Raw genomic sequence first — 24693 nt, 5'->3', positions numbered from 1 at the left:
CACTTGCCACAACTACTGAAGCCCGTGTGCCTAGAGCCTGTGCTCCGCAACAAGAGAAGCCACCACAATGAGAAGCCCACACACTGCAACGAAGAGTAGCCCCCACTTGCCGCAACTAGAGAAAAGCCCACGTGCAGCAACGAAGACCCAACGCAGCCAAAAATAAATAAATAAATTTATATTAAAAAATCAGTGCATTTAAAAACAAACAAACAAATGCCCTGCCTTGGGGGACCCCAGCCTCCTGGAACCTCTGCCAGCCTGGAACTAACTGGACACTCAGATGGTAGATATCCGGGCAGTGTGAAGCAGCCTCACAGAAGTGATTTCTCATCTGGGAACAGGGGAATCATAGTACCTGGGAGCTGGAGCTCGGGCTTTGGCCTGCCCGAAGCAGCCCCCTCCTCCCCAGCCTCCCTGCCTCTGCCCTACTGTCTTCCCTGTCCCCCCGTTGCGGGCTGAAACAGCATCTCAAAACAGGAATCTATGTGGTGGTGACTGGTCTGCTGGAAGCTTCCCATGGCTCCCTGTCGCCTTTGTGTTAAATATCCATCATGACCACAGCCAGATGCAGCTCAACGTGGTGACCTCATCTCCTGCTCCTGAATACTCAGCCTTCCTGAATTTCCTCCAATGCTGCCATTCCTTACTGCCTCAGGGCCTTTACACAGGCTGTCCCTTCTGCCTGGAAAGCTCTTTTTTTTTTTTTTTTTTTAAAGCAGACATCTTTTTTTTTGTAATTTATTTATTTTATTTATTTTATTTTTGGCTGCGTTGGGTCTCCATTGCTGCATGCGAGCTTTCTCTAGTTGCGGCGAGAGGGGGCCTCTCCTTGTTGCAGTGCGGGGCTTCTCATAGTGGTGGCTTCTCCCGTTGTGGATCTCGGGCTCTAGGCACGCAGGCTTCAGTAGTTGTGGCTGGAGGGCTCTAGAGCGCAGGCTCAGCAGTTGTGGTGCACGGGCTTAGTTGCTCTGTGGCATGTGGGATCTTCCTGGACCAGGGCTTGAACCCGTGTCCCCTGTGTTGGCAGGCAGACTTTCAACCACTGCGCCACCAGAGAACCCCCTGCCTGGAAAGCTCTTGCATCCTCCTTTTTTACTTAGAGAATTCTTACGGGGCTTTAGCTCTCAGCTCACACATCCAGGAAGTCCAGACCAGGCCACAGCCTCCTTTTTTGCAATTTATAATTTATGTTTGTTTACAAGTTTCCTTATGGGTTATCTGTCTCACCCATTTGCTTCATGCAATATCCCTGGGGCCCAACATGTAGCAGGTACACAAGAAACGTTTGCTGACTGAGACGGAAGAAGGGGGTGGGATCTGCTGGAAAGGAAAGTGAGAAGCTTGAAATTCTGGTCACCTGCCCCTCCCCATCCTCCATGGAACCCCTGGTGCCCCCACGGAAACCACTTTGAGAACCAGTGGTTTGGGTCAGCCCTTTTCCCTTTATGGATGGGTCAACTTTACACCCAAAGCCATGTGTGCTTCGAGGCCACAGGGGAGGCCAGGGTGGTGACTCTAGTCCCCAACTTCCTCCACCCCCTCCCTCATCAGGTCTTATGGTGGAGATTAGCAGAGTCCCACCTTTGCTTTTAGATGATGACCCGGCTCATGGGACAGGACACCCTGTGTTATCTGATGGCAGTTGTGGTGGTGTTGGGCTGAGCTGTGCTGCATCTATAAATAAGTCCATCTCCTTCTCCTCCCTGGTGTTGCCTCATCCACACCCTGGGTGACAAGCTATGACTCGGCCCTAAACTTCCTGGTCAGCTGCTTGCCGTCCTGCACAGTGTCCATCCAGGTAAGGCCTCCTGGGGAAAATGTCCCCTCTCCCAGGAGGCATCGTTGCCCCCTGGAAAGGACCTTCAGGCTGCTCTCCCCGGAGTCTTTCTGGGTACCAGGTGCGCCAGAGGTGTAGCAGGTGTGGGAAGTTCTGATTGATTTGCCAAACCAGGAGGAGCAGCATTTCTCTCCCTGTCTGTCTGTCTCTCTCTCTCTGGCAAAGCTCTGGATTAGAACCCCCGCTGCTTCCTGGCCCGCCCGCCCCCCGCCCCCATCAGCAACACAGAGCCCTTCCTCCTTCCCACCCTGTCCTGTGGGAAGAGGACCTGAGGTGCAGGGGAGCAGGGGGAACTTTGTTTTGTTTTTCTGATCTTTGCGGTGTCCCACCATCATGGCGTTTTTCAGTTCCTTTCTAGGAAAAAAAATATCGCCAGCTCCACTTGGGTGGGATCTCAGCCCCCGGCCTCCCACAGCCCCTGGCCTCCCACAGCCCCCGGCCTCCCACAGCCCCGTTCCTGGATCCTCGCTTCTCAAGGTCCCTGCCAAGGGCCTCCATGCCTCCTAGGAGGAGCCACCATAAACCCAGGACAAACAAACTATATCCATCTTAAGTACATTTCCGCATATTAACCTTCTGTGCACGGCCAAAATCCCTGGCGGCGCAAAGTAGCTTGTGGTCAGAGTTCAGCCTCCATCCCACTCCTGCTTGGGGCTGTCTCCCCAAAGGCCTGTCTTTTGGGTCTCTTTCCAGAAACTTTGGCATGAACGTGTAATTCCAAATCGCGCTCCCTTTTCATCACACAAGGCCACCTGCCAGCTTCTCCCTCTGCATTCGGGGGGTTATGCCAGCTCTGCCCAGTAGAAGGAGCCCGCCAGCCATCAGGGTCTTTTTATTTTTTATTTTTATTTTTTTATTTAAAATTTTATTTATTTAATTTATTTATTTTTGGCTCTGTTGGGTCTTCATTGCGGCACACAGGCTTTCTCTAGTTACGGCGAGCGGGGGCTACTCCTCGTTGAGGTGCGCGGGCTTCTCGTTGCGGTGGCTTCTTTTGTTTTGGAGCATGGGCTCTAGGCACGGGGGCTTCAGTAGTTGTGGTGCACAGGTTCAATAGTTGTGGCTTGCGGGCTCTAGAACGCAGGCTCAGTAGTTGTGGTGCACGGGCTTAGTTGCTCCGCGGCATGTGGGATCTTCCCAGACCAGGGCTCGAACCCATGTCCCCTGCGTTGGCAGGTGGATGCTTAACCACTGTGCCACCAGGGAAGCCCTATTTTTAATTTTTTAATTTTTTTTTTTTTCGGTACGCGGGCCTCGCACTGTTGTGGCCTCTTCCGTTGCGGAGCACATGCTCTGGACGCGCAGGCTCAGCGGCCATGGCTCATGGGCCCAGCCGCTCCGCGGCATGTGGGATCTTCCCGGACCGGGGCACGAACCTGTGTCTCCTGCATCGGCAGGCGGATTCTCAACCACTGCGCCACCAGGGAAGCCCTATTTTTTAATTTTATTTTTTGGCCACGCCATGCAGCATGCAGAAGCTTAGTTCCCCAACCAGGGATTGAACCTGTGCCTGGGGTGCGGAGTCTTAACCACTGGACTGCCAGGGAAGTCCCACATTATTTTTTAAACTGTGGCAGAATATATGAGACACAAAATTTGACATTTTAACCATTTTTAAGGGTGCAGTTCAGTAGCATTAAGTATATTCCCAGTGGTGTGCAACCACCGCCAGTATTTCCAAAAATTTTTCATCACCCCAAACAGAAACTTTATATCCAGTAAGCAAAAACTCATTCTCCTTCCAACCCTCCCAGCCCCTGGTAACCGCCAATCTACTGTCTGTCACTATGAATTTACCTATTCTAGATATTTCATAGAAGCAGGATAATATGTGTCCTTTTGCATCTGGCTTATTTCACTGAGCCTCATGTCCTCAAGGTTCATCCATGGTATAGCGTGTGTCAGAATCTCTTTCCTTCTTAAGGCTGAATAATGTTCCATTGTATGGATGGACCACATTTGTTTATACACTCATCCTTTGATGGACATCTGGGTTGTTTCCAACTTTTGGCTATTGTGAATCACGTTTCTATGAGCATGGATATACAAATATCTCTTAGACTCCCTGCTTTTCAGTTCCTTTGGGTAGATATCTAGGAGTGGAATTGCTGGGTGATATGGAATTATGTGTTTAGCCTTCTGAGGAACCGCCAAACTGATTTCTGCCACATATGTAATTTTCAACTTTTTACCAGACACATTAAAAAGAATAGAAAGGTACCAGTAAAATTAATTTTAATGCTATATCTTATTTCACCCCATACATCCAAAGCATTATCTCAATATGTAATCGACATAGAAAATTACTAATGAGATATTTTACATAGGATATTTTACATTCTTTCTTTCATATGAAATCTTGGCAATCTGGCATGTATTTTACACTTGAAGCCCGTTTCTATTTGGATGCTAAATTTTCAACGGCTGGAGTGAAAGGGGTAGTGTTTAATAAAAAAAAATTTTTTGTTTTATGTTGTTCAGTTTTTAAATTTACATTTGAAATTTACTGACTTTCACAATTTCTGTTCCTCTGTTGCATTAGCCACATGGGGCTAGTGGCCCCCATATTGGATGGTGCAGATTTAGATCCAGCTACTTAATTCTGGAACCTGTTTTGTATCAGGCAGGCATGGATTTACCATGAAGTGGATGAAGCTTAAGCTTCAGGGACCCCTAAATAAAGTTTACTTTCTGTATCTAAGTCTGGACTCAATTTTGTTTGCCGTTTCTTAGAGAGGCTCCCAAAATATGGAAGTTCAGCTTCCAGAAAACCTGGATCCACCCTGCAGAGCTGTGCCAATACAGTGGCTTTATTCATTTTTTAAAATTTTATGTTAATTTTTTTTTTTTTTTCGGTACGCAGGCCTCTCACTGTTGCGGCTTCTCCCGCTGCGGAGTACAGGCTCCGGATGCACAGGCTCAGCAGCCATGGCTCACGGGCCCAGCCGCTCCACGGCATGTGGGATCCTCCTGGACCGGGGCACAAACCCGTGTCCCCTGCATCGGCAGGCGGACTCTGAACCACTGCGCCACCAGGGAAACCCTAAATTTTATGTTAATTTTATTGGAGTATAGTTGATTTGCAAAGTTGTGTTAGTTTCAGGTGTACAGCAAAGTAATTCAGTTATACGTATATATATATTCATTCTTTTTCAGATTCTACTCTCATATAGGTTATCACAGAATATTGAGTAGAGTTCCCTGTGCTATACAGTAGGTCTTTGTTTGTTATCTATCTCATATATAGTAGTGTGTGTATGTTCATCCCAAGCTCCTGATTTATCCCTCCCCACCATGTTTCCCCTTTGGTAACCAGAAGTTTGTTTTCAGTATCTGTAAGTCTATTTCTATTTTGTAAATATGTTCATCTGTATCATTTTTAATTAGATTACACATATGAGTGATATCACATGATATTTGTCTTTCGCTTTCTGACTTACTTCACTTAGTATGATAATTTCTTGGTCCATCCATGTTGCTGCAAATGACATTATTTCATTCTTTTGTATGGCTGAGTAATATTCCATTGTATATGTGTACCACATCTTCTTCATCCATTCCTCTGTGAATGGATATTTAGGTTGGTTCCATGTCTTGGCTATTGTAAATAGTACTGCAATGAACACTGGGGTGCGTGTATCTTTTCAGATTATGGTTTTCTCCTGATATATGCCCAGGAGAGGGATTGCTGGATCATATGTTAGTTCTGTTTTAAGTTTTTTCAGACAAAGATACCCCAATACCAAAACCAGGCTTTATTCATTTTTCATAACTGCATAGTATTCCGTTGTCAGAAGGGACCCTAATTCGACCAGTCCCACATCGATGGACAGGTAGCTTATCCAAAACGCCCTTGTTTTGTTGGCATGTCTGTGGGTATTTGCACCAATCCCTCTGGCCAGAGGGTGAGTGCATTTCAAATAATGAGTCATTATCCCTCATTTCCCTTTCTTAGAAATTCTGGAGCAGCACATGCTGTCCAGTAGAAACAGAACACAAGCCACATGTGTAATTAATATTTTTCTAGTAGCCACCGACTTTAAAAATGTAAAAGACGCAGGTGAAATTAATTTTAATAATATGCTTTCTTTAACCCAACAGATCCAAACTAGTATTATTTAAATGTGTAATGAACAGAGGAAGTATTGAGATAATTTTACTGTCTCGTTCTCATCCGAAGTCTTAGAAACCAGGGTGTATTTTACACCCCCAGCACACCTAATTCGGACACTCAGTTTTCGTCGTAGATCCTTGATCTGTAATTAGACTCCATAAAAATGTCTCGTTGGAGCAGATTTGCCCTTCCAGGAGGTCCCAAATGTACTGTCAAGTTTTTCAGTCATTGAATTGGCTATCAGAGGCTGTTTTTGGCTTTGCCTTTACTTTTTATCTTGAAGTTGTCTTCGATTTACAGAAGAGAGAACCTTTTTAAATTTTAATTTAGCATTAAAAACTCTGTCCAACACAACAGCTGCATTTCAAGGACTCAAGAGCCACAGGGGTGCACGCGATGGTGCAGATACAGAACATTTCCACGATAGCAGAAAGTTCTAGTGGACAGTGCCAGGCTGTAGATCAGAGAGCTCCACCTGCAAAGAGGGAGAGGAGTTTGGAATTACATTAAGAGGAGAGAGTTTGGATTCTGGATCATAAGGGCTCTAGCTGTGTGTATTTGGGCAAGAGACATATCTATCGCTCAGAACCTCCGTTTTCTTATCTGTAAAATGGGTGGCTCCGGGGCCGCAGGAAGTGGAGAGGGGCAGGACCGAAGTCCTAGATTCCGCTCTGGTGGTTGGGCTTTGGAGTCTGGGAGGACTTTGTGACCGCCTGCAGGGACGGAAAGGACTGGGGAGTGGAAAGACATCGGTCAGGCCAAGAGGCCACCCAGGATCCCCCAGTGCGGGACCAGGGGGGCCATCTTTGGATGCTTATTCCCTGAGCACTTCCTGTGCTCTCCCCATAAACTTGTCAGGCTCTCCGTCACCTCCGGACCTTTGCGTTGGCTGTTTCGTCCACCAGGAATGCCCTTTCCCCCAACTCCTACACTACCTGGTGAGCCATCAGATAACCTTCCAACGTAATCACATTGTACCGCTCCCAGACAGAGCCCTGGCTCCAAGCCTCAGCTCCAGGGCACTGGGGAGCATCTTGTAACCAGCTCTGTCTTCTCCCTAGGCTGGGAAAGACTCTGGGAAAGCTGGGAAAGGGCAGGGTCAAGGTCAAGGTGGGACCCGAGAGCCATCGGGACGTATCCCAGGTCCAGAGATCATGTGGCCTAGTGGGTAGGAATGAGTGGACTCTGAAGCTAGATGCTTTTCGTTGGAATTCCAGTTCTGCCATTTTCTTGTACTGAGTCCTTGGCCTCAGTTTTCTCGTCTGTAAAATAGGGATAAGAACAGTGCCTCCTACCTCAGGACTCATAAAGATGAACTTGGGTAACCTGCATCTGCCTTCTAGGCATGTGTTATTATTTTTGTTAGCAGTAATGCTGTGTTCACTGTCCCCTCCTCCCAGCTCCTCTCTGACCCATGGATCCACCTGGCTGGGCCAAGATAAAATGTTCCTGGCACTGTCTCCCCGGGCTGTTGCTACAGCTGCTTTTGGCTCCGTGCTTCTTCTCCTACCTGCGTGTGTCCCGAGACAAGCCCACATGGGTCCCCGAATTGGGGACCCCCTCCCAGGCCACTGAGGGGCCCTCCACCCACCTGCCTCTGCATCTCCTGCTGTGGACGTGTCCATTCAACACCCCGGTGTTTCTGTCCCGCTGCTCAGAGATGTGGCCCGGCACAGCCAACTGCCACCTGACCGTCAACCGCAGTGAGTACCCTCGGGCGGATGCGGTCCTTGTGCATCACCGAAAGGTCAGCTCCAGGCCCAAGGCACAGCTCACTCCTTCCCTGCCGCCCCCCAGCCAGCGCTGGGTCTGGTTCAGCATGGAATCGCCCAGCAACTGCCCCAAACTGAAGGCCCTGGATGGCTACTTCATCCTCACTGTGTCCTACCGCCAGGACTCAGATATCTTCACGCCGTACAGCTAGCTCGAGCCATGGCCTGGCCAGCCTGTGGACACACTGGTGAACGTCTCGGCCAAGACCAAGCTGGTGGCCTGGGTGGTGGTCAGCTGGAGGGCGGACTCAGTCAGGGTGCAGTACGATCAGAAGCTGCAACCTCACCTCCAAATGGATGTGTATGGACGCTCCCACGTGCCACTGCCCCAGGAGGTCATGACTGAGAGGCTGTCCCAGTACAAGTTTTACCTGGCTTTCGAGAACTCCTTGCACCCTGAAATATATCACAGAGAAGCTGTGGAAGAACGCCCAGCAGGCCTGGGCCGTGCCAGTGGTGCTGGGCCCCAGCAGGCGGAACTATGAACAGTTCCTGCCACCCGAAGCCTTTATCCACATCGAAGACTTTCAGAGCCCCAAGGACTTGGCCCAGTATCTGCTGGCGCTGGACAAGGACCACACCCGCTACCTGAGCTGCTTCCGCTGGCGGGAGACGCTGCGGCCCAGGTCCTTCACCTGGGGCTTGATGTTCTGTAAGGCCTGCTGGCAGTTGCAGCAGGATCCCAACTACCAGATGGTGACCAGTATCACGTCTTGGTTCACGTGAGCCAGCCAGCCTGGGGCCTGGGCTGCTGGGCATCTGGGGACCTTGGTGGCTGGAGCTCTCCCTTACCTGGGGCTTCCCCTACCGGGCACCTCTGCTGCCAGGAATGTTGCTTCCGTGGGACCTCGCTTGCTAGGAGCTTCACCTGCTGGGGACGGGGCGGTCACCTACCAGGGGCTGTGGCTGCTGGGCACCCACCAAGACACTCACCCCCTGGGGAACTGGCCTGGGTGCCCCACCCACTGGTGATGGCTCTGGTGGATTGGCTTGTGAGTACTGCTGCTCTGTCAATGAACCACCTCGGGGGTATGCAGGTTGGCAATACTGACACCATTTTCCAGATGGGAATGCTCTGAGGAAAACTGGTGTGTCCTCCCTTACTCCAGACCAGCGGTTCTCACTCCAGGACGATTCTGCTCCCAGGGGATGCTTGGAGTGTCTGGGGACATCTGTGGTTGTCACAGCCTGGGGGGTGGGCTGATAGCATCGAGTGGGAGGGGGCCAGAAATGCTGCTCAACAACCTACAGCGCCCGCCTGGGAGACTGGGGCGCAGAACGGGTAGGACTGGGGGCAGGGCTGTCTGGGGGTCCACGTGGGGCAGGGCTGGGAGAAGGGGACGTTCTCCACCCAGCGCAAGGATAGAGGAGGGGCAGGAACTGCACCCAGAGGAGGGCAAGGGGAGAGGGTGTGACACGGCACGTGTGACTGTGAGAGCGGGTGTGACGGGATGACCACAAGGGGCTTGGAGTGCGGGTGGGCGTGGCCGTGTGTGACTGAACAGGCAGCCCCTGTGTTCTTGCAGGTGACCTTGAGGACGCCCCTCTCTGAGTGTGCCTGACCACTGAGCATGTAAGCAGGTAGACCGTGGGTCTGCGTGTGATCCTAAGCCCTGTGTGGGTGGCAGTCTCTGTGCCGAGTGTGAGTGTGAATGTGTGTGTGTGTGGCGTGCACTGCTGAGAACCCCAGCCTTGGGGTCTGTGGGGGCAGCCCTGTTTACGTTCCAATTCTCTAGTGGGCTGGGCCACTGCCCTGTGGTTGGATCTGGGTGGGAGATGGGAAGGCCGAGGTCCCAGGAGGCTGTGGGTGTGCGCGCACACACACACACACTCACACGCACACCAAGGCAGCCAAGCTTCAGGGGCCACAGACCCGGGCTCCAAGGCCAATTTTCCTGCTGTGTGTCCTGGGCTGAGCAACTTCCCTCTCTGAGGCTCAGGGCCTTCTAGGATGGGGAAACTGAGGCTCAGCTTCCCCAGCGTCTGGGAACTCTGGCTTCTCTGCCATGGCTGGGCTGAGTCAGCCCAAACAGTGTAGGAATCCACCACCCCAAACCTCAGAGTCAGAAGATTGCGGGGATGGGTGGGGGCCCCAACCAGCCTGCCTGCTCTGAAATTGCCTTCCAAGCAGGCCACCCACGGTTTGGGACCTGGCCTCCAAGCCCTGCTCTCGGAGCTCCCTGGAAGTCCTGCCTGTTAGCTGACTCCAGTGTCTCCAGCTGCAGCCTGGGGGCAGGGCGGGTGCTGGGGAGCAGGGAGCTGGGGGTGTTCCTGCCTGGCTGGGTGAGACTCCCTGGGGGCAGCTTCTGATTCGAGTCCTCCAGCTTCAGGATGGAGGTTGGGTCTGGGAAGGCCGGAGCGCAGATGTGTGCGAAAATGGGGGAGGGGGCCAGTGTAGGAGACACAACAGTAAAGGAGGGAAGGGGCTGTTCTCTGAGAGCCCCGGTCTGGGGTGGGGGGAGGGAAGAGGAGAGACGACTATGCCTTAGGGAAAGCTGTATGGGAAGGGGGAGTTGCGCCATCGAGACCCCCACCCCAGTCTGAGGGGAAGAAGGGGAGGGGTCCACGCCATCCGGTCTCCCGGGTGCCAGCTCCGTGCTGGGAGCACCCACTCTTCCCCGCCCCTCCTCAGCCCGTGCGACCTGCCGACCCCTCCCCGCCAGCTGGGAACCCAACACCCTGGCGCAGTCCTGGACTTGCCAAGCATCAAGGTGACACCACAGGCAAATCTAAACACCGCACCGCGCTTTTTCCATCCTCCACAGGGGCTTGTCGTAAATTCTCCCTCGGGCTCCGGCCAGAGCTTTTATGGTCCCAGGACCTAGGTCCCTGGGGACCCGGCTCTGCCGCAGCAGGCGCCGGTTTCGGGTTGGATGGGGTTGGCGCCCGCCCCAGACCTATCCCCGCAGGGAGATGGGCAGCGAACTATATTTTTAGCTAGTGAAAGGAGATAGTGGCTCTGAGTTCACCCTGGTGAGCGCTGACCAGGCCCGAGGAGGCCTGTTGGGTGAGGGAGACCTGGTCCACCTGGACCTCAGTCTTCTCATCTGCACTGTAGTTACACTTTCCCTCCCTAGAAGGACACCCTGCGGGGAGGCAGGGAGGGAAGGGGCACGGGGACCTGTAGAGAGGTGGGAGAGAAGGTCCCTGCCGACATCCCCCCATTCACCCCACTTTCCTTTTTGTACCCCGGAAACAAGACCCTCTTTGCATCTACTTTCCTTTTCCCCCTAAGCAAATGGGATCCTCCCACCATCCTGCAGGTGGTACCCGCACCCGTCCCCCTTTCCCAATGGAGATGGCGCCTCCTCCCCGTACGCCCTCATGCGCCTCCAAGATGTGGGCACCCCCCGAGCGCGTAATCACAACAGGGGCTCGATTTTCCACACTTTATCTTGGTACAGTTATCGCGAGAGTTCTGAGCCCTCGACGGCATTTTCTGCGCATGAGCAGTCTGTCGCAGGGCTTGCCAGGCGGGACGGTGGGTGCCGTCGGGGCGGGGGGCGTGGCCGCCGTCTCGCCAGGCCTGGTGAGGTAGGGTCACACGCAGGCGCACTCGCGCGCCGACAGCTCGTGGACCGTGTGGTAGCGACTGTGCGTGTCCAGGAAGGACACCTCGTCCTCGTAGGCCGTCGGGCGGCAGCAGGGCTGCGCTCGCACCCGCTCTCGCCGCACTCGCCGCCGCTGGCGCAGGCGCCGCAGCCCCAGGTCGTAGACGCGCGCGGCCGCCTCGCACGCGCCTGCGCAGTAGCGGAACAGCACCGTCTCGTCCGACGCGTAGCCCAGGCCCAGCTCGCTCACGCGCACCTCGAGCTCGCGCAGCCCGCACGGCCGGGTCCCCGACCGCGCACGCGCGCGCCGCCGCCGGGGCCCCGCCCGACGGCGCGGACCCGGGGACCTCCCGGCCCAGGGCGTCAGTTCGCGAAGCTCCACCGCGTCCGGGGCGCCCTGCAGCAGTGCACGGTCTGCGAGGGGATGGAGAGAATGGGGTGGGGTCAGTGGGTGGGTGGGTGGCAAGGAGCCCCCTACCCTCGCTGTTCCCTGAGAAAAAGGAGCCTTGTGGAGACTCAGAGGTGCTAGTGCACCCTCTCCCGACCACTTATCTTGCTCCCGGATTCCCGCTCATGCACCCTCTCTGTGCGGTGTCGGGGGGGGGTGCATATCCACACCCGCACGCTGGGTCCCCAGGGCTACTGACACCCTTCTCTGGACCCTGCACCTACGATGGACTGCTCAGAACCTGGCACATACTGTACCACATTCCAGCCTGCCCCACCTTGAGCTGAGCTGACTCGAGTGTCTGTCTTCCTCTGGACACCCCCTGCCCCCAGCACTCTCTGTGGACCCCATCCCTATGCAGAGCAGCACTGGGGATTTTGCCCCTTTTCACTGAGCTGCTCTCACCTCATTGAAGAAAAGGGAGGGCTCAGCAGGGGGTGTGATGATCCAAATCCCTGTTCCTACTCAGCCCCAGCTGCCCCCACCCCTATGCTGGGCCACCCCCATGTTACAGGTGAGGAAACTGGGCATCCAAAGGGGAAAAGACGTGCCCGAGGCAGGTGCAAGTGGCACAGAGAGAGAAGCCCAAACAGCAGTTTTGCTTCCATCGTGTGCCCAGGTTTGGCCCAAGTCCAGCCCTCTTCTCCCACAGCTGCTCGTGCCCGGAGCCATAGATCCCCAGGACCCCACAGTCTACATTTATTTCCCAAGTGGCTGCCCCTGACCCAGTACTCCTCAGCCCCAGGAGATAAGTGCAGACGTTGCAGTGGCAGGCAGTGTTGACAGTGGGTCTGCAGGCAGGGGGCTCCCAGCCCCTGAGCAGGTGGCAGTCACACTTGCAGTTGAGAGAGGAAATCCTGAGTTTAGCCCGCACCTGCCTCCAAAGCTGGCGCACCTGGCTGCCAAAAGAAATAGCTTCCTGGGAGGTCCAAGGGGGGAAGGGCTGTCTGTCACCCTGGGCGTGTGTCTGTTCCCACAGGGGGTCTCAGAAAGCAGACAAGCCCAGGTTCTGGTGCCTTGCTCTGCCACTGTCAGCCTTGTCGTTTCAGGCAGGTGATGGCCCTGTTGTGTGCCCCAGTTTCCTTGTTTGCTCAGTGAGACTTGCAGAGTCCCCACTTTGGCTGGGACTGGGAGGGTGGAAAGGGGTGGGGGGCCCCCAAACAGCATCTTTTGAGTTCTTGATGCCCAGGGGCAGGAGCAGGGTGGCCGGCACTGCCTGCTCTGGGGTTGGGTTGAACCTGGCTCACTTCTGATGCCTACAATTCCACCATTTAGTGTGCCCACCCCAAAGATGTGTCTCTAGAGAGTTAATTCAGGGGATTGCCGGTTAAGATACAGATGCCAGATGCCCAGCTAAATGTGAATTTCAAGTAAACAATGAATAATCTTCTAGTATATTATCTGTCCCTGCCTTCCTCCAGCAGGCCTGGCCACGTGCACAGGGTCTGGAACACAAAAGAGATGAGGTCCGCACACCCCTGGCCCAAGCCTGAAATTCCACCATCAGCGCATTAGCCCCAGGGCCTAGAACATTGGGACTTTGGGGGATCGGGAGCCACTCCCTTCCCCCAGTAGGGCTGGTTCCGGGGACAGGATGCCAGGCAGGCAGGACCCAACCATGGGCTGAGATCCTCCCCGGTGCCTGAAATTCCACCACGGGTGCTTTGCCCCCCGGGCCTGGGGCACTAGCTTTGGGGGGCACCCCCGGGTCTCTGGGACTCAGTGTCCTGGGAGGGACTTTGCCGCCTGTAGGGGGGAGCGGCAGGGGCGGAAGTGGAGCCTGTGCCTGAGGCCACGCTTGTCCATTGTGAGGACAAGAAAGAAGGATTGTGTAGGCCGGCAGGGCGGGTGCGGACGTGCACGCAACCCCTACCCACGGGGGGGCCACGCCCGCACCCCGCCCGCACGGGTGCACGTGTGGATGAGCGCACAAGAAGTCGAGGCCCACGCACCGTCCTGGCCCCACAGAACCTGCAGAGCGCAGGCGCCAGGGGCGAGTGGGGAGCTGGGCCGTGGCAGCCACGCCCGCCGGGGTGGGCGTTTCCATTTTTATACCTCCCATCTTCTTCCCACGTCTTCTCTCCCATCCTTCTCTCTTTCTGTGCCTCTCTGTTTCTGCTTCTCTCCCCGTTTCTAGGACTCTTCCTATTTCTAGGGGTCTCTCTGTCTCCCCCTCCCCTTGGTCCCTGTCCACCCTGGCAGGTCACTAGGGCCTCGGGTTCGGCCTCCCTCTCCCTCCACCCCCCGCTGCGCTGCAGTGGCCTCCCAGGCCGAATGCCCAGGTCTAATCTCCATCTGGTCCCCTGGCCCCTCAGGGCTAGAGCCTAATTCCTTGTGACAGCTGAGCCGAGAGACCCCAGTTCCCAGCGGCCATCCCCTCCGACGCCCCTGCCAGGCCGTTGTGGGGATTTGCACCCTCCCTCCACCCCATCTAAAATAAGCCTCTGTGGCCCTGCTCCACTGCGTGAAATTCCACCATTGTGGCCGCTGCGTCGTTGGGGGTATCTGACCCAAGACAGGGGGGAGGGCTTACACTGGGCCAGGCGGGCGATTCGAGCGTCCAGGGTGCGAGGCGGCCGGCGCAGCGGGGCAAGCGCGGGTCCGAGGCGGTGGCTGAGGAGCAGGCCTTCCCAACACATCCAGAGGGAGAGCACGGAGCTGCAGAGCACCGAGGCCAAGGCCGCCGCCTTCCAGCGCTGCATCCTCAGCCTGCGTGCACGGGATGGTCAGCCACACGGCCTCCGTCTGTCTGTCAGGCAACAAATGAACGGGCACGGGGTGCTGGACCAGGCACCGGAGATACAGTGGGGCCCCTGATTTTGAACCACTCCTGCTTAATGATCAATCATAACATAGAAGTGATTCATCAAGGAACCACTGAACAAGGTTGGGAAGAATGCTGCCAAGGACGGGGTGGGCACTGTGCCAGGGGTAACCTGGGAACCACCCCCATCTGGGGGTCCCAGAGCGCTTTCCTGAGGATTGAGGAAAGTTGAGACCTGAACAAAGGTAGGAGTTGGCCAGGCAGAAGAGAACGGCACCTTAGGCAGGGGAAACAGCCAGTGCAAAGGTCCTGGGCGGTGACCCCAGATGGCCAATCCAGCCAGGAGGCTGGGGTGGCTGGAGCCCAGTGAATTTGGGGAAGAGTGGACGAAGGTGAGGACATCACCAGCAGGGGGCACTGTGGGACCATGGCGGCGAGGAGAGGTGGTGCTTCGAATACAGTCCGGGAGGCCGGAGCCCTGGGGTTGAGACATGTTGATGTCCTGGGAGTGACTTCCTGACCTTCTCTGAGCCTAGGTTTCCCCTCCAGACAAACTGATGCCCAGAAGTGAGCAGCAAAGGACTACAGCTGCCCTCGACCCACCTCCAGGCCTTTGCACAAGCGGGTTCTTCCATCCAGAACATTCTCTTCTCCACTGCTTCCTACTCCCGTTCCATTTTCAGTCTTAGCTTGGACGGCGGCTCCCTCAGGAAGCCTTCCCTGACTGCTCCAACCCCCCAGCCCCAGGCCGGCGCAGGGGCACTCTCTGGGCCCCCACAATGCCCTAAGCGTCCCCCATTAGGGCACCGATTACTCAGTGTTGTGGCTGCCTAGTCGCGTCATTCTCGCAGTCGATGTTTTATAACCCAGGCGCACCTCCACACCGCCACCCTATCCGAGAAGCTCCCCGCCACTGAGCGGCCTCCAGCCCGCGTTTACATTTCCCCGCCCGGCTGCCTGGTGTCGGCCCTCGCGGGGCCTGGCGGCCGGCCCGGTGTAAACATTTACACGGAGAGCTGAAAGCCCGGCTGGACGGCGGTCAGCGCCTGGGCTCGGCCGCGGGATGCGGGGCGCCCCCACGCGCGTGTTTCGGGCCGCGCAGGCTGGCCAGAGCTGAGCTGAGCAGTTATTTGCGTGCTGTTTGCATCTAGTTTGCATGTGATTTGCATTTGATTTGCATGTGATGGCGCAAGGGGGTGGGGTGGAGCGTGATTAAGAGCAGTAAGGCTGGAACCGTCTCTCCCCCCGCCCCATGGATGCACCGGCACTGGAACTATGGCAGACAGTAACAAAGGACACTATTAAGCGCCTACTGTGTACCAGATCAGCTTCTGAGACCACGAAGGAGGCATTATAACCTCCATTTTACAGCTGGGGAAACTGAGGCACAAAACAGAGAGAGGGGCTCGGCCAAGGGCACAGCTAGGAAAGGATCTGGGATTCACACTCTGGTTCTTTGACATGACACACACCACATGGGGGGGAGCAAATGCTGTGGAGTTAGTCCGAGGACCTTACACTATTGGTGGTATTTGATACTGCCATTATTATTACTGTTGGTGGTGGTGATGGACAGTGAGCTCCCCGACATGGGAGCATGTAAACAAACCCTGGCCCAGCCTGGAGGTCTGAGGACACAGCACAAGTGCAAAGGCCCTGGGACAGAGCCATGCCTGGCTTGTTGAAGGAACCATCAAGGCAGCCCCGTGTGGCTGGAGCAGAGTGAGCACGGGAGGAGGTGAGGGCAGGGAGGGGATGGGGACAGGTCATGAACGGCCTGTGGGATGCGGGGAGAAGATTTCATTCTCAAGGTTGTGCAGCAAGCTGAGGTCAGCCCTTGCCTTTGTCAGGTGCTCAAACCCACTGCCTTTACTCTTAACGAGCCCCTACTTTATGCCAGATCCCATTCTACAAACTTAATGCGTATTATTAAGTCATTTCAACCTCACAAGAGTCCTTGTCCCCATTTTACAGATGGGGAAACTGAGACCCAGAGTGGTGAAGTGACTTGCCCAGGATCACAGAGCTGAGATTAGAACTCTAGTGGCCACACCCAACCTGGGAAGGGGAGACAGGCAGGGAAACCCACCCAGGCTCAAGACCTCAGGTGGGCAAAGTCCTCTCTGGACCCCCAGCACCCTGCTTGTCCTCACACCCAAGTCTTGGAGTGGCGTGCCTCGGTTTCCCTGTTAGACTGGAATAAGACCCCTGCACAGTGCCGGCCTAAAACAGGGGGCTGAGAGGGTAGATGGGTCTCCAGCCCTGAGATGGCCCAGCCACAGGAGCACTTGGAGCCGCAGATCCCCCAGAGCTTTGATGGGGGGCAGGAAAGCAGGGGGCCGCTGGTGGAGGGGGCCCGGCAGGCATAGCTGATAAGCGTCTGTTAACAATGGGCCTTTCTGTATGGGGGTCACCCAACTGGTTTGTCTCTGGCACAGACCTGACAGCAGGTGTGGCAGAGGGCACAGGGAGGGGACCAGGTGTGCACGATGTGTGTGCTTGTGTCAAGGGGAGGCGGGCACTCACACGGCACACTTGGGGGCTCACCCTCACACCCAGCATTCCCATGCTCACATATGCTCTGACCCACTCACACACACACCCTCTCACGTGTGCCCACTGTTGCATACACACCCTCAGACACTACCCTGCTCACATATTCCGACATGTTCTTGCACACTCAGATGCTATCCCGCTTACACACTCAGTGTTCTCACACACCCTCAAACAGGATTACACACACACCTGAACATCACCACACTCACATGCTAGTGTGTTTCACTCTCACACGTGGGCATTTCATGCACAAACATCACCCTCGAGCGCTACCACTCACACTAGCATTTGCACACGTGCACACACGCCCTCTGACTTGCACTCAGGAGCTCCCCCAATCACACCCCTTACACTCTCTCGTGCCCGTGGAAGCTCCTGCACACCCTCGATACACTCACACACTCAAGCACCGTCACACTCAGAGATACATTGTCTCTTGCACACTGACACAGAGAATGGGCACACCACACACATGCCTCCTCCAAGCCCTCCTGTGAGCACTTGAACTTGAACTTGTGCGTGCACGGGCATGCCCATCATCACCTGCATCCCGCATTCCAGCCACGCGCACACACACCCGGGGGGCACACACATGAACACGCTGCCAGTGCTGGCGGGCCCTCGGCTGCAAAGATTCCGGGGGAGAGTGAGCGGCACAGACACAGGCTGCAAGTGGGAAGAAGAGAAGAGCGACCCAGGGGAAAGGGCCACTGGTACCCGGCCCAGCCCCACACCTGCTGGCACTTCAGGTGCCACCCACCTGCCCAGACAGGGCCTGGCCCAGGGTCCCCTCCCAACCCAACAATATCCAGACCCTGGAGAATCCTCACTGCCCAGGGAAGGGGACACCTCCCTTCCTGGGGGCCAGGCCAGTCTGAAGTGCAGCAAGAGGGATCTGGGATAGACTTCCACTCCTAGCTGGAGGCCACAGAGTGCCCAGGGCTGGGACAGGGAAGGAGGAGAAACTGAGGCTCAGAGAGGGGAGATGAGTAGCCCACAGACACAGCCAGGCAGAAACCTCCAGTTATTCAGAGAGCAGAGAAGTAGGGTGAGGGTGTGTAGGTGTTTCTGGCAGCTTCCTTGAGGGTACCAGGAAACACTGCTTATTATCTTGATGTCCCGGCTAAGTTCCAGGGCTCCACCTTTCCATCGAGCTTCCCAGGGAACACCCACCAGGCATACCTGTCCCCAGGGTCAACAGCCTTTGTCCTGCAGAGCTCCTGACCTCAGGGAGGAAACTACTTCATGCTTGTTCCCAGGAAGAGGAAGGAGGGGAGGGGAACCCCCCCTCCATCCACTCATCTCTCTAGCCTGGGGAGGCCTGGAATCGGGAACTGGCCCCATCAGGCAAACTCCTACTTATCCTTCAAAGCCCCAGCTCTTAGAGCCCCTCCTCCAGGAAGCCATTCCTGCTCCCCATCTTGCCCCCTCCCAGCCGCAGTTCCCTCCCTCTTGCCCAGTTCTGCCAAAATAGTGTCTGGGTCCACGTCTGTCTTTGCTGGACGGTGGAGGTGCTTCTGGAGGGGCACCCTGGGCTGGGTCCTCTGAAGGCAAGGGCGGGCTTTGGTAATTCCATCCACCGTTGCCAGGTGGAGCTGTGGTGCCTCCCTCCACAAGCACCGTTCTTCCTCTGCACTTCACTCCCAGACATGTCTCTGGTCCTCCCGTACCTCTGTTTCCCCAACTTCAGAAAGGGCCCGAGGCGGGCTGCCCAGAACTGTGGGAATGACTGGGTGGCTTGTGGGGCTGTCATCACTGCCCACAGGCAGAGCGGGCCAGGCTGGGAAGCCACATGCGCAGCTGTGGGGGCAGCCTGCACATGTGGGCCAGCCTTGAGGAAGGATACTTCTGAATGCTGTGGCACCTGGGGTGCAGACAGCGGAATTCGCACCCCGATCTGCCTCTTCGTGGCTGAATAACGTGGGAGCAAGCTCCTCCCCGTCTTGAAGCCTCAGTTCCCCATCTGTACAAGGGGCTGCACAGGACACCTTGCTCATCTGGAGGGCCGTTTCATTCAGTGAAGTCCTGCAGGCCTGGCCGAAGTCCTGCAGCAGTGGGCCCCGAGCATCAGACACATGCTTGCACGCCCTTAATTCCATTTCCTCCATCAGTGTTATAGGTCTGGGGCTGGCAGCTGGGCCCATTCCCAGGGCAGCCCTGTTCATCTCCTTTCCCCCAGGTGGCCCCTGGTGGTTCCCTAGGGTTCCACTGATGGGGAAACTGAGGCCCCATGAGGGGCGGGACTTGCGCCTCTCTCAAGACAAGATTCAATGGTTCTGCAAAACAAGAAACAAATTCCACAGCCCACAAAAATGTGCCCCCTCCCTTGGAGGGCCCAGGGCCCAGCCTCACCCCATGGTGGGAACCGGGAGGCCAGGGCAGGCACAAGCCGGCAATGCACATCTGGGGGTAAACCAGGAACATCTGGCTAGCACAGCTGGTTCCGATGTCACATCTGTGGGGGCCAGGGGCCAGCCTGTGGGGTGGCCTCATGGGAGGGTGCAGGCACAGACACCCCCAGCAGAACCTTCCAGGCCTGCCCAGAGGTGGGAGCCCAGCATCTCCTTTTTTCCCCCCAGCCCAGGAGCTGCCTGCTGCCCAATCGCTAGAACCATCACTGGCTCCCTGCTACTCTGAGAATCAAGTCGCGGGTCCTGAGCTTGTCTTAAGGGGATCTGGGTCTATCTTTGCCAAAGTGAGGCTGAGGGGTGGACATACAGAGAGGGTGATTTCTGGGGAAGACTGTGTTGGCTGCTTTGTGTTAATAATAGCAGCAAAAAAAATTAGCTAATACTAACACTAGCAAACACCACCATTGGTGCTGTTCTAAGCACTTTACATGTAGTGCCTCACAGAAAGGTGTGGACCGTTTTATCACCATTTTGTAGACAGAAAAACTGAGGTCCAAAAGACTGAAGTGACTTCCTCAGGGTCCAACGGAGCGTAAGTGGCCAAGCTGGGTTTTGAACTCAGGAGGTTGGGCAAACTCCTACTCATCCCTCAAAGCCCCAGCCTCAATCCCCCTCTTCCACATTTTTGACCACTGTACCATATGGCCTCCCTAATAACAACAACAAGACCAAGAATAATAACACTAACACCTGGCAATGTTGGCTATTCCATTTATTTAGTACCAAGCACTCTGCTAAGTGCTTTCCACATGTTTGATTCTCCCCGCAGTCCCTGGAAAAGATGTTATTATTATTATTATTAGCCCCATTTACCACACAGGGAAACTGAGGCTTGGAGAGGTAGAGTGACTCACTCAAGGTCACACAGAAATTAAATGGCTGAGCTGCGGTTGAACCTGGGTCTGACTCTAAACTTGTTCTCTCAATGTCTCCACAACCCCAGTAACGAGGGTGATGCTGGGAGGAAAGGGAAAAGCAGGGTCTTGCTGCTTGGGAGGCCAGTGGGGCTGAGATCCAGGGAAGTAAAAGGTTTTCTCAAAGACACACAGCAGAGCAGAACTAACAAGTAAACAGATGGCCCACATGGCAGAAAGCCCAGTGTGCCAGGCTGGGTTCTGCTCCCAACACATTCACCCAACATTTATTGAGTGCCTACTGTGTGCTGCGCCAGCCGGGGAGCTCAGGATGACCAAGGCCAACCTGGGCCCCCATCTTCGCCAAGCTCACCATCCAATCAGGGAGATGGATAATAACAAAAAAAGAAAAAAAGAAGGTAATTTAGGGAATTCCCTGGTGGTCCACTGGTTAGGACTCAGCGCTTCCACTGCTGGGGCCCCGGGTTCGATCCCTGGTTGGGGAACTAATATACCTCAAGCCACGCAGCCAAAGAAAGAAAGAAAGAAAAGAAACAAGGTATTTAGAGGTTGACAGTGCAACAACAGCCCCCAAATAAAACAAGGTGAAGCGATAGTGACTGGTGCTGCTTTTAAGCTGAGTGGTCAAGGAGGGCTTCCCAGAGGAGGCAGCATTTGTGCTAAGCCCACGTGAAGATCTAGGAAGAGTGTTCTAGGTGGAGGGAACCGCACGAGCAAAGGCTCAGAGGCAGGATGATGGCTTTTCAAGGGGACCGGTGTGACCGGAGCAAACGGCCAGGGGACAGCACAGGGAGATGAGGAAAGAAAAGGGGGTGTCCTGTGCCCCGCAGGGTCAGCCCTCCATTCCCCACCAGTGCCTGGAGCCCTCTTCCTGTACCGGCCGCTACTCGGGCGTGTTCTCGGGAAGACTGGGCCGGGGAGCGCGCGCATGTGTGTGTGCGTGTGTGTGTGTGTGTGTGTTGGGGCCACCAGCTTTCCAGACCCGCCGTTTCTGGCCCGGCCCTCTGCAGCTGGCCCGTAAAATTCCCACCTCAACCATACCAGACCGGTCTGGCTTAGCCAGGCCGGTCTGGGACCGGCCTCACAGGCATCTGGGGCGGGCAGGGGGCCCTCCCTGGGGGGGAATAACAGGATCAGCCTAATGAGGCCTGGCACGGCTAAGCAGCTGGCATGGGGCCCGGTGGGTGGTGCGAGGGACGTGGGTCCTCCGGGAGTGGCCAGGAGGACACCACACAAAGCTGACCATCTGACAGAAAGGGAAACCAAGGCACAGACCCCAGTGCAACTCAAACCCTCACACTGGTTTCCTAGGAACCAGGGGACCTAAGTCACCTCTTCCATGTCTCCAAGTTCAAATTCTGCCTTGGGTCCCTGACACACTGAGCTCTTTCAGCATGGCCCCTCTCTGGGCCTCGGTTTCCTCAACTGGGATGTGCGATCCACCTGCTGGATTTCTTCCAGGACCAGCCAAAGCCTGAGTTCACTTGGATTTGAAGGGAAGATCTTTCTGCTCCTGAACACCCACGCCAAAGTGTCCCAGGCCCCATTCAGGCTTACTTTGTGGCCGTTACCTCCCCTGAAAGTCCAGGAGGCTGGCTGGCTGGTTTGAAAGCCTTCTGTCCACCCCCTAACCCACACCCCTGCCCTGCCAAGTGCAGCAGGCACCGGGCCTGTCTTGTTCTCTGCTTCGTCCTACTACACAGCTTGGCACACAGTAGCTTAGGGCTTGGGAATTAATTACATGGAGCATAAGGAAAGATCCCTCCAGCTCGCTCAGCCTCAGTTTTCTCAGCTGCGAAATAGGGAGAACCAGCCTCCCATGGCGCCTGCTCAGTTGATGCTTACACGGCAGAGGGAAGACCCTATCTCCCATCGAGGGCCTTGAGCCCCAGACCCCTCTGCCCCACCTTGGGGGACCAGGAAAATTGCATCTGCAGAGGAATCCCACAGCCTCTCAGCAAAGACAGCTGGGCCCAGGGATGCCAGATGCATTAAAGACCCATTCCTCTCTCTGTGTTTCCAGCCCCCATCTCCAGGAATCCGTCCTTGAAGGCCCCAGCCCAGTTCTCCCTCTGTCAACCTTTCAGAAAAGTCTCTCCCTCCCATGGTCACCCCAGGCACCCTGGATTTTCCAAAACCACCCATGCTATTTCCTGCCTCCAGATCTTTGCATATGCAGTTCCCACCACCTGGAATGCCCTTGCCTTTCCCATTTAAAGAACTCCTACTCATCCTTCATAGCCCCAGCCGCAATGCCCCTCCTCCAGGAAGTCTCCCCTGACCCTCCTACCCTGAGGTAGTGCCTTTGCTCCCCACTCTGGGCTCTACCCTGGATTCAAGTCTGGAAGGACGAGGCCCAGGAGCCTGACACCAAACAGAGTCACGCACACCATCGCTGTCCAACAAACATTGGTGGAAACAATGTCTTGATTGTGTCCTTGTGCCTGGCTGCAGACTGTTTGGTTCCCTCTCCTGTTCCAGGCTCTTGAAAGCTATATCCTCTTCTCACCCCCCTGAAAACTGAGGCCTATAACCTGAGGGACAAGCAGTGATGGTGGAATTTCAGACACTGTGCCCAGCTGCAGGGGGGCATGTTTTGTTTTCTTCCCTGCGCCCCTGGAACTAGCTCTTTGCAGGTCGCTGGGAGTGGGCTGCAAGGCCTGGGAGTGGCTGCAGAACCCCGAACCTCAGCAGTCCTAGAATGAAGGGTGTGGGGAGGGGTGTCCAACGGGCCCAAGGCAAGGGGATGGGTGTGGGGGTGGGGAGAAGCTGGCAAAGCTGGGAGTCTCCCCCCACTGACATCCGCCTAGACCAGTCACGCCCCATTGGGGCTTCCTCAGCCCGGGGCTCTTAAAGACAAAGAGTGTCATGGAACAGAGAGAAAAGGATGCAGGGCGGGGGGGAGGGGCGGGGCAGAAAGGAATGAGGAAAGTCAGGGGTCTGGCCTTCCATGCCCCCCACCTAGGCCCCTGGTCCTGCTCCCCAAATCTGGGCTGGTGGCCCAGCCTTGCAGGTAACCACAGGCCCGCTGAGCCAGGCCAGTGGCCCCATGCTATATGGATGCTAGTACTTCTTGGGGAGGGGACCATGGTGACATCCACCCCTGGGAGAGGCCACTTCTCTCTCCAGTCCCAGCCCACATCTGCCCACTGTCTGCAGCCCCCTCGGCCTAAAGACTGCGAACTGACAAACCGCACCTTCTGGGAGAATTCTGAGACCATCCCGAGCAAGAGATGCCTTTTGTAAAAAGCGAGGAAGGAGGACAGCCTCCTCTCCTTCAAATCCGGTCTTTGCCGTTAAGGCCCCCCCCCGCCCCCCGCAAAGGGTTTCGCGCCCTCTTGTGGCTAAACAAGCGGCTCCAGGAGCTGAGAGAGCCAGGCCCTTACCGGAGGACACCGTGTCCCCGGCGGCAGCGGCGGCGGCGCGCAGGGAACGCGGCTGGAACGCGCCACTGACAGATGTTTACTTCTGCGTGCAGCTGGGCCGCGACGGCAGCCCTCCGCCCAGGGTCTGCGGGATCCGGATGCCCCCCGCGGCCCCTTGTAGACCACAAGGCATAAGGGGTGTCCGGGTCTCGCCCTCCTAGAGGCTGGGGAGGGGATTCCGGCTACCCCCGCTTCCACCCCGCTCCAGACGCTCCCAAGGGCGCCCGAGAAGGCAGAAGCCCTCCCGCCTCGTCGGACAAGGAACGCCCCCCTCCCCTGGCCAGACCCTGGCTTGGAGAGAAGCTTAAGATCGCCCTCCCGCCCCCCGCGCCCCTGCCACGCGCGGACCTGTCGCTCCTTGACCATACCCTCATACACACGCTGGTTCTTGGCTAGAGGCGGGAAACTACCGATCTACCCGGAGTCCCTGGAAGCCCTCCCAATCTCTGTCCCTGGGGCCGGTCCTCCCCCCGCGCCGGTACCGCGCGGGCCCCCCGTCTGCCCTTGCTTACCTGCTCCGGGCGCCCGATTAGCCGTCAGTGGCGGCCGCGCCTGCCGCCCGCGTCGGCCCCAGCCCCTGCCCCTGCCGCCGCGACCGCCATCCGGGCCGCCTGGGCCCGCGGCGCCCGGGGGGCCCCGGGCCGGAGGGGGCGGCCGCGGGGCGGCCGCGGCGCGAGCCGGCCCATGGGGCTCCCCCGGGCTCGCTCAGCCGCGGGCTGCGGCCATCCCCGCCCGGCGGAGGCTGGGGCTGAGGGGGTGCCCTGGACGGCCGGAGGCTCGGAGGGCGCGGGGTGCAGGGGCGCACGGACGGCGCGGGCGGCTTCGGCTTGCGGCGCGGGGCTCCGGGGCGGCGGCGCGAGGGGCCCGGGCGCTCGGAGCGGCTCCACGGCGCACTGTCCCGCCGCCTCCGCCGCTCCCGCCGCGGACAGCTCGGCCG

At 56.5% G+C, this 24693-nt stretch overlaps 2 protein-coding genes across 2 annotated transcripts; one reads left to right on the top strand and one right to left on the bottom strand.

Annotated features, from left to right (window-relative positions):
- Nucleotides 1-7339: 7339 nt before the first annotated feature.
- LOC309805073 (3-galactosyl-N-acetylglucosaminide 4-alpha-L-fucosyltransferase FUT3-like) lies at nucleotides 7340-8452 on the top strand (the record flags this gene model as incomplete). Its single annotated transcript, XM_082622894.1, is given in 3 exon segments — nucleotides 7340-7875; nucleotides 7879-8127; nucleotides 8129-8452. Coding segments are annotated over 3 exon segments (1080 nt in total). The 5' UTR covers nucleotides 7340-7368.
- A 2726-nt stretch (nucleotides 8453-11178) lies between these two features.
- NRTN (neurturin) lies at nucleotides 11179-24338 on the bottom strand. Its single transcript, XM_082623332.1, has 3 exons — nucleotides 24269-24338; nucleotides 14259-14474; nucleotides 11179-11691 (listed from the first exon to the last, which is right to left on the bottom strand). The coding sequence occupies exons 2-3, from the start codon at nucleotides 14425-14427 to the stop codon at nucleotides 11267-11269; spliced, it is 594 nt and encodes a 197-aa protein (XP_082479458.1). The 5' UTR covers nucleotides 14428-14474; nucleotides 24269-24338; the 3' UTR covers nucleotides 11179-11266.
- Nucleotides 24339-24693: the final 355 nt, after the last annotated feature.

This window comes from Mesoplodon mirus (assembly GCF_964341445.2).
Source record: "Mesoplodon mirus genome assembly, chromosome: 5".
NCBI lineage: Eukaryota > Metazoa > Chordata > Mammalia > Artiodactyla > Ziphiidae > Mesoplodon > Mesoplodon mirus.
This window is presented reverse-complemented; position numbering and strand designations above follow the sequence as displayed.

Excerpts from the sequence above, each read along its gene's own strand:
- NRTN (XM_082623332.1), bottom strand. The coding sequence starts at position 14,427 with ATGCAGCGCTGGAAGGCGGCGGCCTTGGCCTCGGTGCTCTGCAGCTCC. Across the intron at positions 11,692-14,258 it reads AATCGCCCGCCTGGCCCAGT|ACCGTGCACTGCTGCAGGGC; the intron begins GTAAGCCCTCCC and ends ATCCCCTCGCAG.